At 39.7% G+C, this 17,272-nt stretch overlaps 1 protein-coding gene across 1 annotated transcript; it reads right to left on the bottom strand.

The window, feature by feature from the left end:
• Window positions 1-3,320: 3,320 nt before the first annotated feature.
• On the bottom strand, window positions 3,321-17,191 carry LOC142767650 (uncharacterized). The gene is made up of 3 exons (XM_075869788.1): window positions 15,750-17,191; window positions 13,259-13,664; window positions 3,321-7,939 (listed from the first exon to the last, which is right to left on the bottom strand). Exons 1-2 carry the CDS (start codon window positions 15,856-15,858, stop codon window positions 13,267-13,269), a joined length of 507 nt encoding a protein of 168 aa, XP_075725903.1. The 5' UTR covers window positions 15,859-17,191; the 3' UTR covers window positions 3,321-7,939; window positions 13,259-13,266.
• Between the last annotated feature and the right edge of the window lie 81 nt (window positions 17,192-17,272).

Below are 17,272 nucleotides of genomic sequence, written 5' to 3'. Positions count from 1 at the left end.
CGCTGGTTTGGAAACTATTCTTGCAGGAACGCTCATTCATGAGTGCGATACTGGCTGCAGCGCTGGAAAAAGCACACAGTCACACATACTATACGGCTGCCTCCCTCGTTGCATTGTCTGCGTACTTTTTTAGAGTTGCAGCCAAGTATCCAAATCATATTTCAAATGAGCTTCATAAATTATACATTCATCACGCACTTTGCTGTATTTCAATGATGTGCTGTATATTCAGTATTATCTGCCCAGGTTCAGAGCTGAAATGGAAAAATGTTGTGCACGAGAAGCTAATGACATGCACACCACTTTTGACGACAACAAATGTAACATGCCTCATTTCTTTGCAATCATGAGAAAACAAATCAAACAACCATCAGAGAATTAACATGTATGCCACTGCGACTTGCATATACGGAGGAAGGAAAAATTGGAGGACTTCTAAGCTTCGTCTATAAGAGTTCAACACTATAGTAATAACCTGTCTCTAGTGCATACTTCATCGACATAGTGCATACTTTTTTTATTGTATGATGTTACTTGAGAAGTTTAAATTATGGATTACTACAATGTAATAGGTGAAATTGGCTTGTGTGGGTGAAGCTTACGCATATAGCTGCATTCTGTTGAGTGAATAGCACGGTTTTAAAACAGGAGCAATTACATCCGTAAAATCTTTTCGAACTGGCTATGCACCCATTACGTGGTCTTAAGAGAATAAGCGCAGAAATATGTGTGCTTTTTGTAATGAATGGCCGGCTTTAAGCAAGTGAAGTCAATATGATAATCACATGTTCTGACGCCTGATGGCATTGTATGCTTGTATCATGCAACATTACTGGAATATCACCTGTTTATTTGTGGAGCCTTTATACATGATGCATTTCTAAAACAAGAACATTATTGTCGCTGCATTTTCAAGCAGAAGAAGTTATTTTAACTTTCCTTCCAAGCAGACTTGTGGCTCTGTGATAAAACTCCTGTGTGCCACGCAAACGTCCCAAGTTCGATCCACACTTGGACCGGTAAATTTTTGTTGTTTATTTTATATGCATCTTTCATGATTTCTTGGTCACGGACAAGACGATTATTTTTTGCTCACACCCAATGATGCCTGTGCCAATGCGGCTACTTCTGTGAAACGAGCTCTTAAACATAATCGCACTAAAACAGTGCGATTGTGTTTTTTTTATGTGTTCTATTCTTTTCCTCTATGTTTCCATACTTAACGGTTGAAGTGGCTATCATGACAGCACTTGCACTCAAGTTCGTTGCGACTTCTCCTGGTGGCACATAGAAGCTTCTGGAAAATCAAAGACATGTTGCCGTGAGTCACACATTAAAAATGATTTCTTTGAATGCACGTGAAAGTGGTGCATACGCACACAAGCCGAAGTGATATCTCGTGCTAATAAAACATATGAGACGAGCAGCAACCTGTGTGTGATGCTTCCTGGTGAGTTGCAACTGAAACACCGAGAAAGTGAGGACATGACTAACAACCTTATGTTGTTAAGACCTGAGGCACAAAGCCATGACTTTTGTTACTCAGCCTAAAGACAAGAAGTCATAGTATGGGTCATGGAATCTTTGGTCTATTTCTTGATGCAAACACACCTACTGCAAGAAATCTCGATTGCCTTTGCGCAGCATTGCACCTGATGCCTGACATATGAAAAGGAAGCTAAAAAAAATCACAGCATATCCACGAAGTTAATGATAAGTGAGGCGAACCGTCCGCCAGCCTGTCTGTGATTTCGTCCGTCGATCTGTTCATTCTTACTTCCGTCCGTTTGCGCGACCATCCATGTGTCCATCCATGCATCTGTCCATCTGTCCATGCGTCCATCCGTCCGTACGCCCGCGCATCCATTCATCTGTTGGTCCATCTGTCTGTCAGTCCGTGCGTCCATCTAGTGAACACTCCAAGTAACGCCATCGCGCATCCCCTGTGGCACATACCGTCTGTCACAACGCATCTGTCCGTCCGTCTGCTAGTCTGTCTGTCCGTCCGTCCATGCGTCCATCTAGTGAACACTCCAACTATCACCATTTCGTATCCCGGTGGCTACGTACAACAACGACGGAGGACTTAAAGACCCACGCCTTGAGGAGGTTCGCCCCTAAAAAAATCAGCAGTGGCTTAGCTCGGCTATGCAAGCTTTATGTTGCATGAGCTATAGATGGATAGTTACACAGACAAACAAATGAGTGGACAGACAGATTAATGAGTGAGGTCACCCGCCAGCCCACCAACGACACACCAATACCCCAGGTGCTTCTAGGCCTTCTCCTACCCGCCACATGTGTGCCGTGTGACATGACTGCTTCTTGCACATGCGCGAGAAACTGTGATGACACGCGAGAAGCAATGCACATGAAACCACTTTGGCTCGGCCAGTCTAGCTAACACTACGAAAATTTCAAAGATCTTCCCTAATTGGGGGAATGGGAGCAAACAAAGCTTGGTGCGGACAAAACGTACTGCTTTTCTTTACAAGTAGCCACCGATCTCGGAACCATGTTTTTGGCCGGAACAAGCATGGCATCAATCATGTTCTTTCCATATATCATTTATCAGTCCGTAAAAAGGACTATCACACGGTTTATAAAAGCACGCATGGAGAATGAAACTTTCTCAACGTCAGAACCTTTTTAAAAAAGTGAAATTCCTGATATCAGACTCACACGTTGTTCAGCAGATCGCTTATAGTCTGTTAACATAAAGGTTTTCAATGTAGTGCTTTCTAAATGCTTTATGCATCGTCAGGCAAAACGCAATCATATATTTCAGTTCGGTTCACTAGGGGCAAAGCATTTGTAGGGCACAAGGAGGTGATTCAGAGCTCTCTGGCACGTACATAGCGCAGTTGTGCAAAAAGCCTGACACAGTGACACAGTGCTCTTTAGCTGTGTTCTGCAATGAACACTAAAAAAAAGAAGGCTAAAATGAACCTTGTCATTACCAGGCAACGTGATGCAACAAAGAATAGGACACTACCCTATCACTTTTCATTTCTTACTAGTCTGCATGATTTCTGAAGAACAATTGTAGACACAAAAGTTAAGCCTACGTGACCAATGAAACACTTCGTCTTGGAACAAGTAATTCAAATATGCAGGATATATGAACGTTCTAGTGATACTCTAGACTAGTTTCCTGTGTTTGATTTGTGTTTGTAAATATTCCTTCTAATATTGAAATGTCAATCAAAGTACAATGGTTCCCTTTACTGTGATAAAGATGGAATAAATAGGTGCGTGGACTATAGTGTACAAGGCACTTGCTTTCAGACCAGGGAGTCTGGAAACCTCAGCCCCGCAAGGAACATTTATCTTTGTTTTATTTATTATTTCTTACATGCATGGCAGCTGTCAATGAGGAGGGTTTCTTGAAACACCTTTATGGCCAGCTGCACAGGTCACTCAATACAAGCTTCACTTGCGAAAGCCATCAAAACACGCTCATGTCGCCTGATCACTTTTTGGTGCTGTTCCTATAAAATGAATTATAAGTGAGATAAACCTAGCCTAGCCACATGGCTCTACAACTTCTTAAGCTCCGGTGCATGCGGAACCTATGAACATGTAGACGACAAATTCGCCACTTCCTTTTCAGCAGTCCATGTGCAATTTTAAAAGACAGGGAGGAAGTCTAACTGTGACTGAACGCCAAACATGTTAGTCGCCGACATCCTGAGCCGAACACTGTACAGATGTATTAAAAGGCACAGCAGTACAAAGCAGGTTGCTTATTTCCTGATTAGATCAGTTTCGGTAGCGCCTACTAAGAACATTTCGATAATGGATCATGTAAACAGATGTAGACACGTCCTCATCTGGTGACACGTATCGATGTGTAACTCCCATTACACATGCGTACAGTATCAAGCAGATATGAAATACTGCTATGAACAGCCTTTTTTGGTGGTGTACGAAAACACATGCTCGTTTACATCAAGAAAATTTGTGCAACTCTCCAGACAACGTTTTGCACACTATCATCCAAACTTACACACATTAAAACTCAGATGCATCAGATTCGAATAAGGGCATTGCAAAATAGTTCCATATACCTATCATTACAATTGAAAAACACATCTGTAGGCTTTAATAGTCACATATGTCGGACAGTCCTACGACACGACCGATTCCTTCTAAAGCTGCGTCAAAGCCGTAAAGGTTCATTCATTTTTTATCAATCACTTTGCATCGTTGCAGGAAACAGTTTAAAGTTTTGAAGCAAAGTGGTGATACTCTTTCCGACTACGAATGACTACAGTTTGAAAGCACAACACTCAGTTTTCCTTGAAGCCGTGTTTTGACCGACATAACTAGTCTTCGAAAAAAAAACTTCAATTAAGTTGAAACTGCAGATCTTCACTTAGTTTTTTTTTAAAGGAGCTTCATCAAAAAATTGCTTCTCCATTTTTTTCATTGTTCATGCCACCTGTAGAAGGACAATCATTTGCAGAAATATTGTAATGACTTGTTTCTATACTTTACCTTTTTTGTCGATGTTTTGTGTGAAACTAGAAACACGCCAAGCTGCATCACAGTTATGAAACATTTTTTTCATTCACTTTTGTCCATGACAACATGTTATTGATGTGGTAATTGTGCACTAGCCTAACACTCTTCTCATACAAGCTCAGTGCTGTCTCTACATATACACTTAACAAATGCAATTTGCTACCAATGCATAGAGGTTTGATTTTCCCACAGAAGTAACTATACAATGCTGGATGGCAAAAGAATCACTTGGTTTTGCAACATTCAAAGCATATATATATATAAAATATGAGTGAAAGATCTTAAAAGGAAATGAATTGAAAAGTATATAAAAAAAGAAATGTTCAAAAGTTAAAACAGCATTACTCTTTCTGGTGGTGAAGAAAACGCCAAGCCTGCACATAATGTGCAGCACAGTCACAGCGAAAGCTAGAAGAGCAGCCTTTCAGAGCCTCTTCTAAACACTCATTGGGTCACGACTGCAAGCACACTTGCTTGATACCTACTACGGCATTATTAATAAATTTATTTGGTATTAGGCTGGTTTTCGCTATGCCATCTTTTTGCCATTTTTCCTAGAAGTATGGTATCTGCCTAACACTTGCAAGGAATTTCATGCCAATTGCTTTATGAAGTGGCTGACGATGATGAGGAATTGTAGCTGAAGTGGGTATGTGTCACAGTTAATAAGTGAACAAGAACAAGCTTTTGTAATGGGTTGGATAATTGGACGACCCACTTGTTACACTATTCACATTGTGTCATGACTGCTTCTTCTTTCGCTGTTTTAAAACGCTCTATGAGTCGCATTAATGCGATTGCTTTCCCGACATCAAGCCTGCCTAATGCAAGTTTGCCAGCAAGTCTCAAGCACCGGCCTGGCTGAGTGGTAGCATACTGAGCTGGCACCCAGCAGATCCGAGTTTGAGCCCCACTGTGTCATTAGTGCTAGGCTTTTTTTTTCTAGTTCTGTGCGATGCGGTTACGGACACTGGCGGCGTTGACGACAGCGGAAAACTACGGTGGCGCGTGACCCGAGTTGTGATCTTATGACACCTTTCACTGTAAAATACGAGCAAACATTGGTTCCTAACCTAAGCAATCACTGCCCCCACATGCGTATTGGCAGAATTTACACTTTGCCCATTAAAGAACTTACATCAATTCAAAGAAAGCATGACGGTACAACATCGCACTAAATGCAACTTACTCACCCACATACACGACCAGTCACATGGGCAGATATCAGACTTCATTGGCGTGTGTGGCTGATTGTTTAGAATGAACAATAAGACTAAACATAGTAGCTGCATTTCAAAAGCCATCTCAGCATGCCAGAATGATGATTTTAGCATGTTAAAATGAACAATGCACTCATCGGCTTAGCAAAGTTGCCATATGCAATTTAAGCATCAAAGGTTCAGTATCTCTACCACACCAAGTGTACCAATTCATATCAAAATTAAACAGAAAATGAACCTGACAAACTGAAAAGGCATAAAAAAAAGAAAGAAAATAGTGCATCAAAATGAAAATAGAACCATGTTCAATGGTGGAAAATAAGGATGCCACATTTGAATGCACTTGGCTTCCTTGATTAATGCTACAAAAAAAGAGAATCGATTCAGTTAGTTGGCTGATGTTACTTTTAATGTACAGTTGGTCTGAAAGTACAACACCAAGAAAAAAAACATAGACGATGATAGGCTAAATTCACAATGTGTACCAGCAGATTTTCACTGTAAACATATTTCAACATCAGTGTTAACAGACCGTAATGCAAAACTAAAATACCACGCCAAACTTGTAGTAACAAGACTAGAAATTTCTTTCTCTCAGCTCCCCTTATATGAAGATTTCCGTTGTCCAACAGGCTTGTCGAAAAAAAGAGTATGGTACGCAGCACCGCCTACCTAGCCTGAAGCACTGCTTTGCAAAGACAGGCAAAATTTCATTACACTGATGACTGAAACCTAAACACCACGCTAAAATCACCTCTTTCCTCCCGGTTTGAATAAACTAGAAAAAGAAGAGTGTTAATTTTCAACATTCACTGATTCCTGACATGACCAATTCGAGGTAACAGTCAGCGAACACAGTCACATCCCCAACACAATCTGAACTTTCAATAGAACCAAACTGTCACGTAATGGTAAACAAATGACGTCTACGAAGAGGCTGGTGCAGTGAATCAGTAGAAATGTGAATGACACAACTTCTTGGTTGCTCCATCAGACGCATATCGAGTTTTGAACTATGAGGACTCGTAACACCTTCTGCGCATCAATTTGCATTATTCTTTTTGCATTGTCTCAGCATTCATTACTACATGTGTTCTGGTGCTTAATAAAGCTGTCACAAACGTGTTGTGGGACACCTTTAACTATCACAGATCTCTTTCTAAATATTATACCATGAAGAAGCCATTTCCGAGGCATTTAAAAATTACTCCTGGCACACGAGTAGTTGGCATGTTGCTCCCATGAAAATTCAATCAACCAACTCTCCCGTTGTCCAACAAGAGAGAGAGAGATTAAGAAGAAAGGCCGGCCTGAGTCCGGAAGGCTACCCTGCACTGGGGAAGGGGGGAGGAGGAAAAGTTATAGAGGAGAGGAGAAGTCACAGACTTCACCAACGCGTAACAGTTTCACGCTTCACATCACAAACTATAAATCAGACCGGTGTCCTTGAGGAACCGACACAGCGCTTCCGTTGCCTTTCAGACCTAGGATGTTTAGTGTGAGACTTCCAATACCTTCTCGACAGTGAAATCCCTTCTGCCCAGTTGCTTTAGAACAATGCGGAGGTGAAGCCTTTCAATTGCATATATTGGGCAGTCACACAAGAGGCGTTCAACAGTCTTATCGACGCCATAGTCGTTGCACTCCACGCTGTCGGCTACCTAATCTTAAATGAGTGTCCACAAGAAAGTAATACACGACTGACCTTTAGGGCTTCTTTCTTGCACTACAAAGAAGGAAGTGCCTGTTGAGGCTACCTTTTTGCGTAAATGAATAGCCGCAATGCATACAGAAAAATGGACGCTCTCCCGTGTGGGTGTGCATATGATCCTTGAGCGTGGCCTTCAACTTAAAGGATGACTTGCAGTGGGTACAGGAAAAGGGACGCTCTCCAGTGTGGGTGCGCAAGTGGCCATTAAGGTGCCCTTTCTGCGCAAAAGATGCGCTGCAGTGAACGCAGGAGAACGGACGCTCTCCTGTGTGGGTCTGTAAGTGTCGCTTGAGCCCGTCTTTCTTGGGGAACGCAGCAGGACACAAGTGGCAGAGGAAGGGCTCACCCGTGTGTTTGTGAAGGTGCACTGTCATTTTCGTCATTTCCTTGGTCACAAACGAGCACTGCCTGCAAGAATGCAGTCCACCTCGTATGACAACGAGCGAATGATACTGCTCTGGAAAGTCGCAGGGCAAGGAACCTGCAAGTACAGGAGAAGCAGGCGGGCAATGCAAACCGTGTGACATGCACTGCCTGGAACTTGACTCCAGTCCTATGCAAGCAATAATAATTACTGCATTAACAAGTATGTTTAACAGCCTTGGCTCGCTTTAACCACAGGTCACTGAAGTGGTGAGAGTGCGCTGGCCTAACACTCGTCACACAAAATTTTGCACCTCTCTCACTAAAATACACTTAACACATGCAAACATCTGTTGCTAATGCATATGAGTATAACATTTTTCTTTGATTACACTTGAAACAGTTGAAATTTTTGCATGTTTAAGTGCCATTAGAACTTATTATTGCACTGCTTCTTCACACAGAAGTGTGTGTAGAATGCAGGACAGCAAAAGCATCACTTGGCTTTTAAACGTGTGCAGCATATGCAAGAAGCTATCAGTCAAACAATTTGAGATGCCACTTTTTTTTTCAATATTGCACATTTTTTTCGTTCTAACTTGCTCTCACCAGTTCATCACGAAAAATCAAGGCTGTGAATGAACTCAAAGTAGGTTAAAAACACTTTCAAAGAGCACAAGATAATCATTAAAAGCTAAAAAGAGCTCACTGTTTAGAGTCCACTGGATATTGTCCCTAAACAGCTTGTCATTACATTTCAGACTAAAAGTTCACCAAAGCTACATGCTCAAAATACCCATGATGACCCAAATCACGTGATGAAAGAAATCATCTTTGTGACATAGTCTAGCCTTTATTTCTATGTTAAAGTTGTATTTTTCTCAAGACCCAATAATGGGCAACTTTTTGAATTTGAACGTCATGCTTATGGTACTTCTGAAGGCCTCATCAGGACGGCATTTTGAGAAGACAATTGTTAACATGCAAGAGTGCAATTATCTTCTTTAATATCAAATATTGCATAAACAATTATTCTACACTTTAAGAGAGCAATTAGTACCTGTTTTGCGATTTAAGAATTCTTACACTACAATTTCTTTATTCACTAAAATGCCTTGTGCACACTTTCTAGTCGGTTATTTGCATTCTAGAGTTATTGTGAAGTATTATGAGCCACTAATGGTTCATAGCCATAAAGGTCTTGTGGCAGGAAAGGTGGTTCGAAAGAGAGCTATATTTCACACATTGTCATGGTACAAAATGAAAATTTGATGCGTGGGGTTTAACATCCCCAAAACCACCATATGATTATGAGGCAAAAAGAAACACACTATGTGACTTACTATAGAACTGATTAAACATTTGAAATGAGCATAAAAACCTATGGTAAAAGTGAAAATTTCCTTGCCCTAGGCTGCAGATTAAAGAAACTTTTTTTTTCAAATACAACAATACACTTCGAAATCTTTCTAATCAAAAAGAAAGGTGAGGTGTGTGCCAGTCAATGTTCCCTCAATCTGCTGCAAATCGAAATTAATATTTTGCATAAAAGCTGGCGCCATACGAGAGTCACTTTGTGGGTGTTTTTAGGGCTTCTTTGAGCCATTTGCGCAGGTGTGCAATCATGTGCATCATCTAATGTGATTTACCTCTTCTGCTTCCTTTTCTAGCAAATTTACTTTAAAGTCAGCCGTAGTGGTGTCCACTCTCTGTTTCTCCCTTTACAATGAAACAAACTCGAAAAAAATATGAAACAAGAAAAAAAATTGAGGATTCAAATACCATCACCATTTTTGTCTGTAAAAAAATAATGATTGCTTATGCATAAGACAAGCAATCATTACTCTGCATACGTTTTGGGAGAGTTTAAATGCTGCCCATCAATGTACTGACATCACTTCACCAAAAGCATGAGGACACAACGGTCCCCTAAGTGTAACTTATTCAGTCAAACAGTCACCCACACGAGTAGATATTACATTTTATTGCTATATGTAACTGATTCTTTTAAATGATTACAATGGCTCAACAATGAAGTTGCATTTCAATAGTCATCTTGGCATAGATAATTGATTAAAGCTATTTCAACGTCTCACAGTGAACAATGCACACATCTACTTAGCATAGGACTACACGCCATTCAGGCATGAAAGATTTCCTGTTAGCACAGAAAGTGCAAAAACTCTTGCATAAACATACAAATATAAAATAAAACTAACAAAAAAGTGGATCAATATGAAAATGGCACCATGTTGGGTGGCAGAAGAGAAGAAAGCCAGATGTGAGTGCATTTAGGTTCCTTCATTAGTGCCACAAGAAAAGAAAACAGATTCCATTAGTTGGTAGACATTACTTTAAATATACAGTTGGTTTGAAAGTACAACACAACAAGAGAACTGTACAAGATGATAGAGGTAAATGTACAACGTGTAACACGAGATGTCCATTGTAAACACATTAAAAAATAATTCTTGACACACTGCGTAGAAGCGGCAAAGTGTTAAGTATGAGTGTTAAGTTGACTTATAAGGAAATTTTTCTCTCAGTTAGACTAGTGTGAACACTTGCATAGTCGGACATACTTGTAAAATGAGACCATACATTAACACTCGCTTAACCAGAGTCGATGCTTTGTAAATAAGGGGACTAATTCTCTACGCAGAGTGAAATTAAAACACCACTGCATTGCTTCGGAATTTCAGTAAACATTTAAGGGAAAAATTAAAATCCGATTTTCAGTGACCCTAATACAGCTAATTTGAGGCAGCAGTCAATGAACATGATCACATCCTCATCACAATCTGAAGTTTATACCAAATCAAACTGGTACACAATGTGGAACTAGTAATTTTTATGAAAGGCCATTGTAGTGAATTCATAGCAATGTGTGAAGTATCTAACCTCTTGTATGCTGCATTAGAGGAAAAAGACGCTGCTGAAATAGGAAAGAGATGACCACTAAAGCCAGCAAAAACATACCTTATAGTATACCCACACAACTTTCACTTTTGGCATCAACAAGACTAGAGCTGAACAAATACCTCTTAATCAAGTACATTTATTGATACACAAGATTGAGCAATGACCTTTTCAGTAACTAACAGCATGTACCTGGTCATAATTATCAATGAGATAACACACTTTGATTTACCATCACATCTTAGCTCTGCATAGTATGTGCTGTAAGCACATGACACTACCATCTCATTATATAATAAATCTCTATCCAGTTTAATATCTAAACTTAACAGTGAACTTCAATGAATTGTAGCATGTCTTTCAAATCAATTAATCATCAATTCTAAAGAAACAAAACGACGATTGTGATCTTTAGGACTGTTCAAAGAATACTACCAAATAGACCTTATTTAATCTTAAATGGTCATATCATCCCGGACTCTAACTGCACTTCTTTCTTGGGCATTAAGCTAGATTGTGACTTTAAGTTTTATGATCATAGTGCTCCCTTAAAAATAAATGTAGATTTGGTATAAGAGCTTTAATTAGATCAAAATCACATTTTTCTGAAGGTGCATTACTATCACTGTATTTTACCTTCATTCACAGTCACATCCTCTACGGCATTGTCCCCTGGAGTAATATGTATCATTGCCATTTATCATCTATTGAACACTTACAAAACCAAGTCATTTGCATCGTCATTAACTGTAATGTCTTTACCAATGCATCTTGATTACTTTATGACCACAACATATTACATATATAAGGCTTTAGTTATCATCTCACTATTATGTTTTATAAACTGCTTAGTAAACAGCTCTCGTACAGGTTTATTGATTCCTGTTATCTAACTAATAAAATATAATACCAGGTTTGCACACAACTCTTTCTTTTGCCCATTGTACATACTAACTACAGCAAAATGACCTCAACATTCACTGCCATAAGACTGTGGAATGATTTATCCCTGGCTATCAAAACTTGATAATTTTTTCATCAATTCAGATATAGAATCAAACTTCTTTATTTGCAAATACAAATTTATGTAATTCATTATATTGATACTTATATAAGTAGTCCTTTTGATCATCACAATGCATCACTTGTGTTACAAATAATATTGTTAGCCTTTTTCTCCTCAGCTATTGTACTTTGCCACCATGTTTCAATCTAAGTGTTTAACTTTGTATGTTACTTGTTTTTTTAATATCTTTTTATTACTGTTAACTTGCTCACAGTTTTTTTTTCCTTTTTAGACTTGTTGTTAACTATTATTAATCAAGGGTCCTGCAGCAGTCTTGGACTTTGGGACCCTCAACTGTATATTTTTCTGTAGCAACACTTTATTGTGTAAGAATAATAAAAGACTTTGAACATCTAGAGGGTGACACAATACTAACCACTTGTAAATGGCAGAAGCTCCACATGAAACTGTGTGTGCTCGTTCCATGGAGTCAGTAAATATTTGAGAATGTAATACTAAAACAATTAAATCAGGGTAACCAGTATTAATCTCATTGCATCATGTCAGCCAACAATTTGACTGGCTCAGCTGTGACTTGATAACAGCTGCTACATCGGAAGTCTACACTAGGATATCGATTAATGATAGCTTTTCCAATTTTTGCCATTTTTAGGAGAAGCTTCTTTTTATAAATATATAGCAATAATAAAATGCTTCATTTCGAAGAAGACAGAGATGATGAAATCGAACCTCAATTTTCAAAGCTGGTTTGCCATAGACATCTTGAGAAATTTTGCACTATGAGCTACCTGAGCCTTTCTCCCTCATAATACCATGTTAGGTCCCAGTATCTTAGTAATCAATGCCTAATAAATGAAAGACACAGATACTGCCATGCACTCTTTTTATTTTCACGCAACCTGCCCATTACACATACAACCACTGTGTTCCACATGCTATGCTGGAATATCAAACATTCCTGATTATTGTAGGTTGTTCTGATAAGCTCGAGCATGTAATGCAAACAAATGAGTTCCTTTTTGAACTAATGCAGCCAGGCTGGAATTTTTTATGCTACATGTATAAATGATGTTGCGTCTTACCACTGATCAAATTACCAACAACCAACAATTGTGTTTAAGCTATCACATTGCATCCTTTTCTTCCCAGAAACATGTTTGCACAATGAATGGTGTCATACTCACCCCCTGTGTCGAGTTCCACGCATTTTTACATCAGTGTAGTTTGCAACTTCAGTAAAAGCTCACTGATTCGGGTTTCACTGGACTGGAAAAATGACTAAATTACTCCGAGTTACGGAAAGTATAAGGAAAACAGATAAACACATATATATAAAAACAAATAAACAAAACAAATATACTGCAAGCAGCTATATCTCTGGAGCAGTCAAAACATTTTATGCACTACAGAAGTCACCTCCCCCATCAACATAATTTCAAATAATTAACCTCTCTGTTCCCTCACAAGGAAGGCAGTAACCACATTACTGACATTTAGGGCTACTTCTTGAAGATATGGCGGCGGTAAACGTGGTCGTTCAGGGTGCATTTCCTCGAAAAAGACTTATTGCAGTGGCCACAGGAAAAGGGACGCTCTCCCGTGTGGATGCGCAGGTGGTCCGTGAGGGTTCTTTTCTCTGAAAAGGACGCACTGCAGTGGATGCAGGAAAATGGGCGCTCCCCCGTGTGGGTGCGTATGTGCCGCTTGAGGTTGCCATTCTGAGAGAATGCAGCGGGACACAAGTGGCACTGGAAGGGCTCGCCTGTGTGTTTGTGACGGTGCGCTGTCATTTTCGTCCTTTCCTCGGTCACATAAGTGCACTGCGGGCAAGAATGCAGTCCGCTTCGTACGTACACGGGTGGATTGTACCGCTTCGAAGACTCCCAAGGCGAGAGACCTGCAAAGCCATAGGGAGAACCGTACAGCAACACAAACCAAGCATTATGTGGAACCACACAGGAGTGCCTTGCGATTAGAAATGATTGCTACACTCGTAAGTATGTCATAACATTGGCCCAGACAAAGCACTTATATTGTAACATTGCAATAACCTAACGTGTCTCGGTCGATTTTCCAACTCTCAGTACATAAGACACACAAACACCTACTACTAATAGAAGTGTGATTTGAATACCATTTTAATTGTGTGACTAAACAGCTGTGTTCATTCATGCCATTAGTACTACTACATAAAGCACTAACCAAACAAGGTACACTCACGCGGTTTTCTTTTTCTGAATAGATGTCTATACAATGTAAGAGAGAAGGCATTTTGATATCCTAACAGATATCAAATATATGAAGTCAAAAATTTGAGTTAAGTTATGATGAAAAAAAGATAAACAATATTAATAAAGCAGAAAAACAATTACAATGGTCAAAAGGCCATCACAGTTTCCAGTAGAAAACAATGCAGCCATACTTCCGTGTACTACACAAAGAGTGGTTGTTGCCTTTTAACAAAGCTTACACATTTACCATTATAAGCTTTGAAATTTTTAATTAGAGCAAGATTTAACACATTATAACAAAGGTATAATGATTTATCTCAAATAAACACAATATCTACACACGAAAGCCTCATTTAGAAAGTCACAATGACATGGCTAAATCTTCAAAGTACTCTGAACACCTTACACTGCACAACGCACGAATCAACCTCAGAAAGTACTGAACACATTTAAGAAATTGGAGTGTTAATGTCATTAGCACACCCGGTGCACCGACAGGTAAACACAAGAAAAAACATAAATGAAATTTATGTCTTGTAGTATGCAACTTATAACAAAAAAAAACTTGATGAAGTTGAATATGGTGGAGCACTTGATGGTCACAGAAAATACTGTCATATTTAGAATATTCAGGAAGTGACTGTTGTTCAGTCAGGGGCACTATAAGAAGAAAATAAAAGAATACAGATGGTCCACATTAATTTTGTAACTGTACCAACTCAGAAGCACAGCACAAGTGCACAAACATAAAAGGTCAAATGATAAAATGCATAATGATGTAACAAAACACAAATGTACTAGTAAACTCATTTTAAGGTCATTGTTAATTTTCTGCAATGTAAAAGCTACGTGCCAATGCAGATTATTGCTATAACTTACCAACAAAAACTGTTTTTCTCAACTAAAGTTACAGAAACATTTAGGCAGTTGAACAGACTCCTCAAGACAAGAGTGTGCATTGCTAGCTACATAACCAAATAAATGCTTCTTTTTCTGCACAATTTACATTCATGTTTGAACTGTAACCAATTCGTTTCTTTTGCTTAAGATGTTCAGTACACTGATAGGGCAGAAAGAGAATATCAGACTCTTCTTGATTTAAAACAACCAAATCAGAAAACAGAGGAAGCAGCCAGAAAACTGGCTATATAGCGGTCAGATTCTGAAAGGGGACCTGCAACACTTTTTGAGCATGATCCGAAAATGCTGCCGAGAACACACAAGCTAAATATTATAGCATAGAACGCGGCCTATAGTTCACAATAAATTATCAAAGACAGCTAAAAATTGATTCTTCTTCTCTCGACAAATGGCGAAAGAAGCTTAAAAATCACTCATCACAGCCATTCTATCAGCCATTGGCTGATTTGAAGATGACACGCTTAGTCGTTACAGGGATCGCCGCGGGATGCCGTGACTTGTGCACTTGTGCCCGATCACACAGTTAAAGTCACATATTAGATAAAAAAAAAAAAGCGCCTAAGCTCACGAGGCTCACGTTACGTGTATTCTTTGTGCCATCCCTCCCTGTTTAGCTTTGAGTGCCTTCATGAGAACGAGAGAAGAGAGAATGGGATTGCAGCAAGCGACAAATTTTTGTAACTCGGCTGGTACTGGACACCTTCCAAAAGCTTTTACAGCAGTAAATTTGTGAGGCAATACACTCCTTTAGTGAATCGAAAATGTGTTGCAGGGCAGCTCACAGCAAAGCAAACAGCAACATAACAGTCAACAAATAATTGATTTCTAACAGGCTGGAGTGATGCATTTCTGGCCATGGCCAAACCAAGGACGCTCTGTAGATGGAATGAACACACCTGAAACAGGACAGAGAGCACTTCTAAAGCCATCACAAACCATCGTAGTACACTCAGACAACTCTTACCTTGGGTGACAACCAGACTCACTGGTAACTGACATTTATTTCTAGTATCACAATCAACCTATATATTTTAATCAAATAATTTAACTTCACCATGGGGTGTTAAGGAGAGTCTACTGGCAGATTTTCGTAGAAAATCTAGATGACGCAAGAACCCCATTTGTTATAGCCAACAGATTTTTCCGGTTTAAAATGATCTCTTTAAAATTGTGTAACACCCCAGCTACATTTCATAAAATGAGTTTGCTCCTTGGTGGATACCAATGATGAATGAGTTTTTGTACTGTATATGATGTCAATTCCTCCCCGACATTTCAAAGCCACCTTAACCCCCTGTCAGTAGTTCTTGAAGCTTTCAGAACAGCAAGCTTTCAGCTTAATTCTTTAAGATGCTGTCTGAGCCAACGAGAAATTAATGTGCTCGGCCACATTGTAAGTGGTCAAGGTCTGCAACCCGATCTTGACAAAATCCTTGTCATCAAAGATTTCTTCATGAGGCGTTTTGCAAAAGATGAACAAAAATTTTCCAGCCTCAGCTCTTATTTCCCACGTTCTGCCAAAAATTTCGCACGTCTGACCCACGACACATTTACTCAAGGACACCTCTTTTTGGAGCCTTATAAAGGCTAATGCATCTTCCACACTCCCTACATTACTTAGTGCCCCAACAACACTAGCTCATTTTTACTCATCAGCACCCACTGAACTTCATTGCGACACCACTGTACATCGCACTTGTGCTTGTTACACCAAGTGGCAAAAAATACATCACGTCATTACCTATGCCAACAGCTTAGTGTGTCAATTGTGCTATCCTAATCAATTTATGATATATCATTTCATTTGTCTCTGCATTTCTCTGTGTGGCTACTCTTCGGATCTCACAAATGTAGCAAGCGTTTGCATAATGCTGGGACTTTCACACTCTCTTGTGTTTTCTTTGTCTCTTTCTCGAGTGGCTTTTTTGTGTGTGTCACCGAGTTATCTAGACATGTCATTTCCCCCTGATCTTGCGCATCACCTAAACAGCGGTAACTGGAGGCCATTTAACGACCCACAGAAACATTGTAGACCAAAGATACATGGCCAGTGCCGGAACCACAGAGGGAGCGGTAGGGGATATTGCCTCCCCTCCCTCTATGCCCGTGTCAGCACTACCCCCTCTCTTCAGTGCTTGTCGTCCCCCTTCTATGACCAATTAGGACAAATAAGGGGGACCACTGGGATCAGTCATATAGAGTATTTATGCTATAATGGAGTTCTTGTACTACTTAAAACAAGGAAGTCAGGACCATATTTACTTTCTGATGTTACGTGAAGTGACCCCCCCCCCCCCCCCCCTTTTCCCTTATAATATGAGTGGCTGAATCCGCTCCTGGACATGGCACATCC

The sequence above is a fragment of the Rhipicephalus microplus genome, chromosome 7, assembly GCF_043290135.1.
Source record: "Rhipicephalus microplus isolate Deutch F79 chromosome 7, USDA_Rmic, whole genome shotgun sequence".
NCBI classification, from domain to species: Eukaryota; Metazoa; Arthropoda; class Arachnida; order Ixodida; family Ixodidae; genus Rhipicephalus; species Rhipicephalus microplus.
Note: the sequence above shows the minus strand (reverse complement) of the source record. Positions and strands in the feature narration are given on the sequence as shown.

Excerpts from the sequence above, each read along its gene's own strand:
- LOC142767650 (XM_075869788.1), bottom strand. The coding sequence starts at position 15,858 with ATGGTTTGTGATGGCTTTAGAAGTGCTCTCTGTCCTGTTTCAGGTGTG. Across the intron at positions 13,665-15,749 it reads GAAATGCATCACTCCAGCCT|GTCTCTCGCCTTGGGAGTCT; the intron begins GTTAGAAATCAA and ends ATGGCTTTGCAG.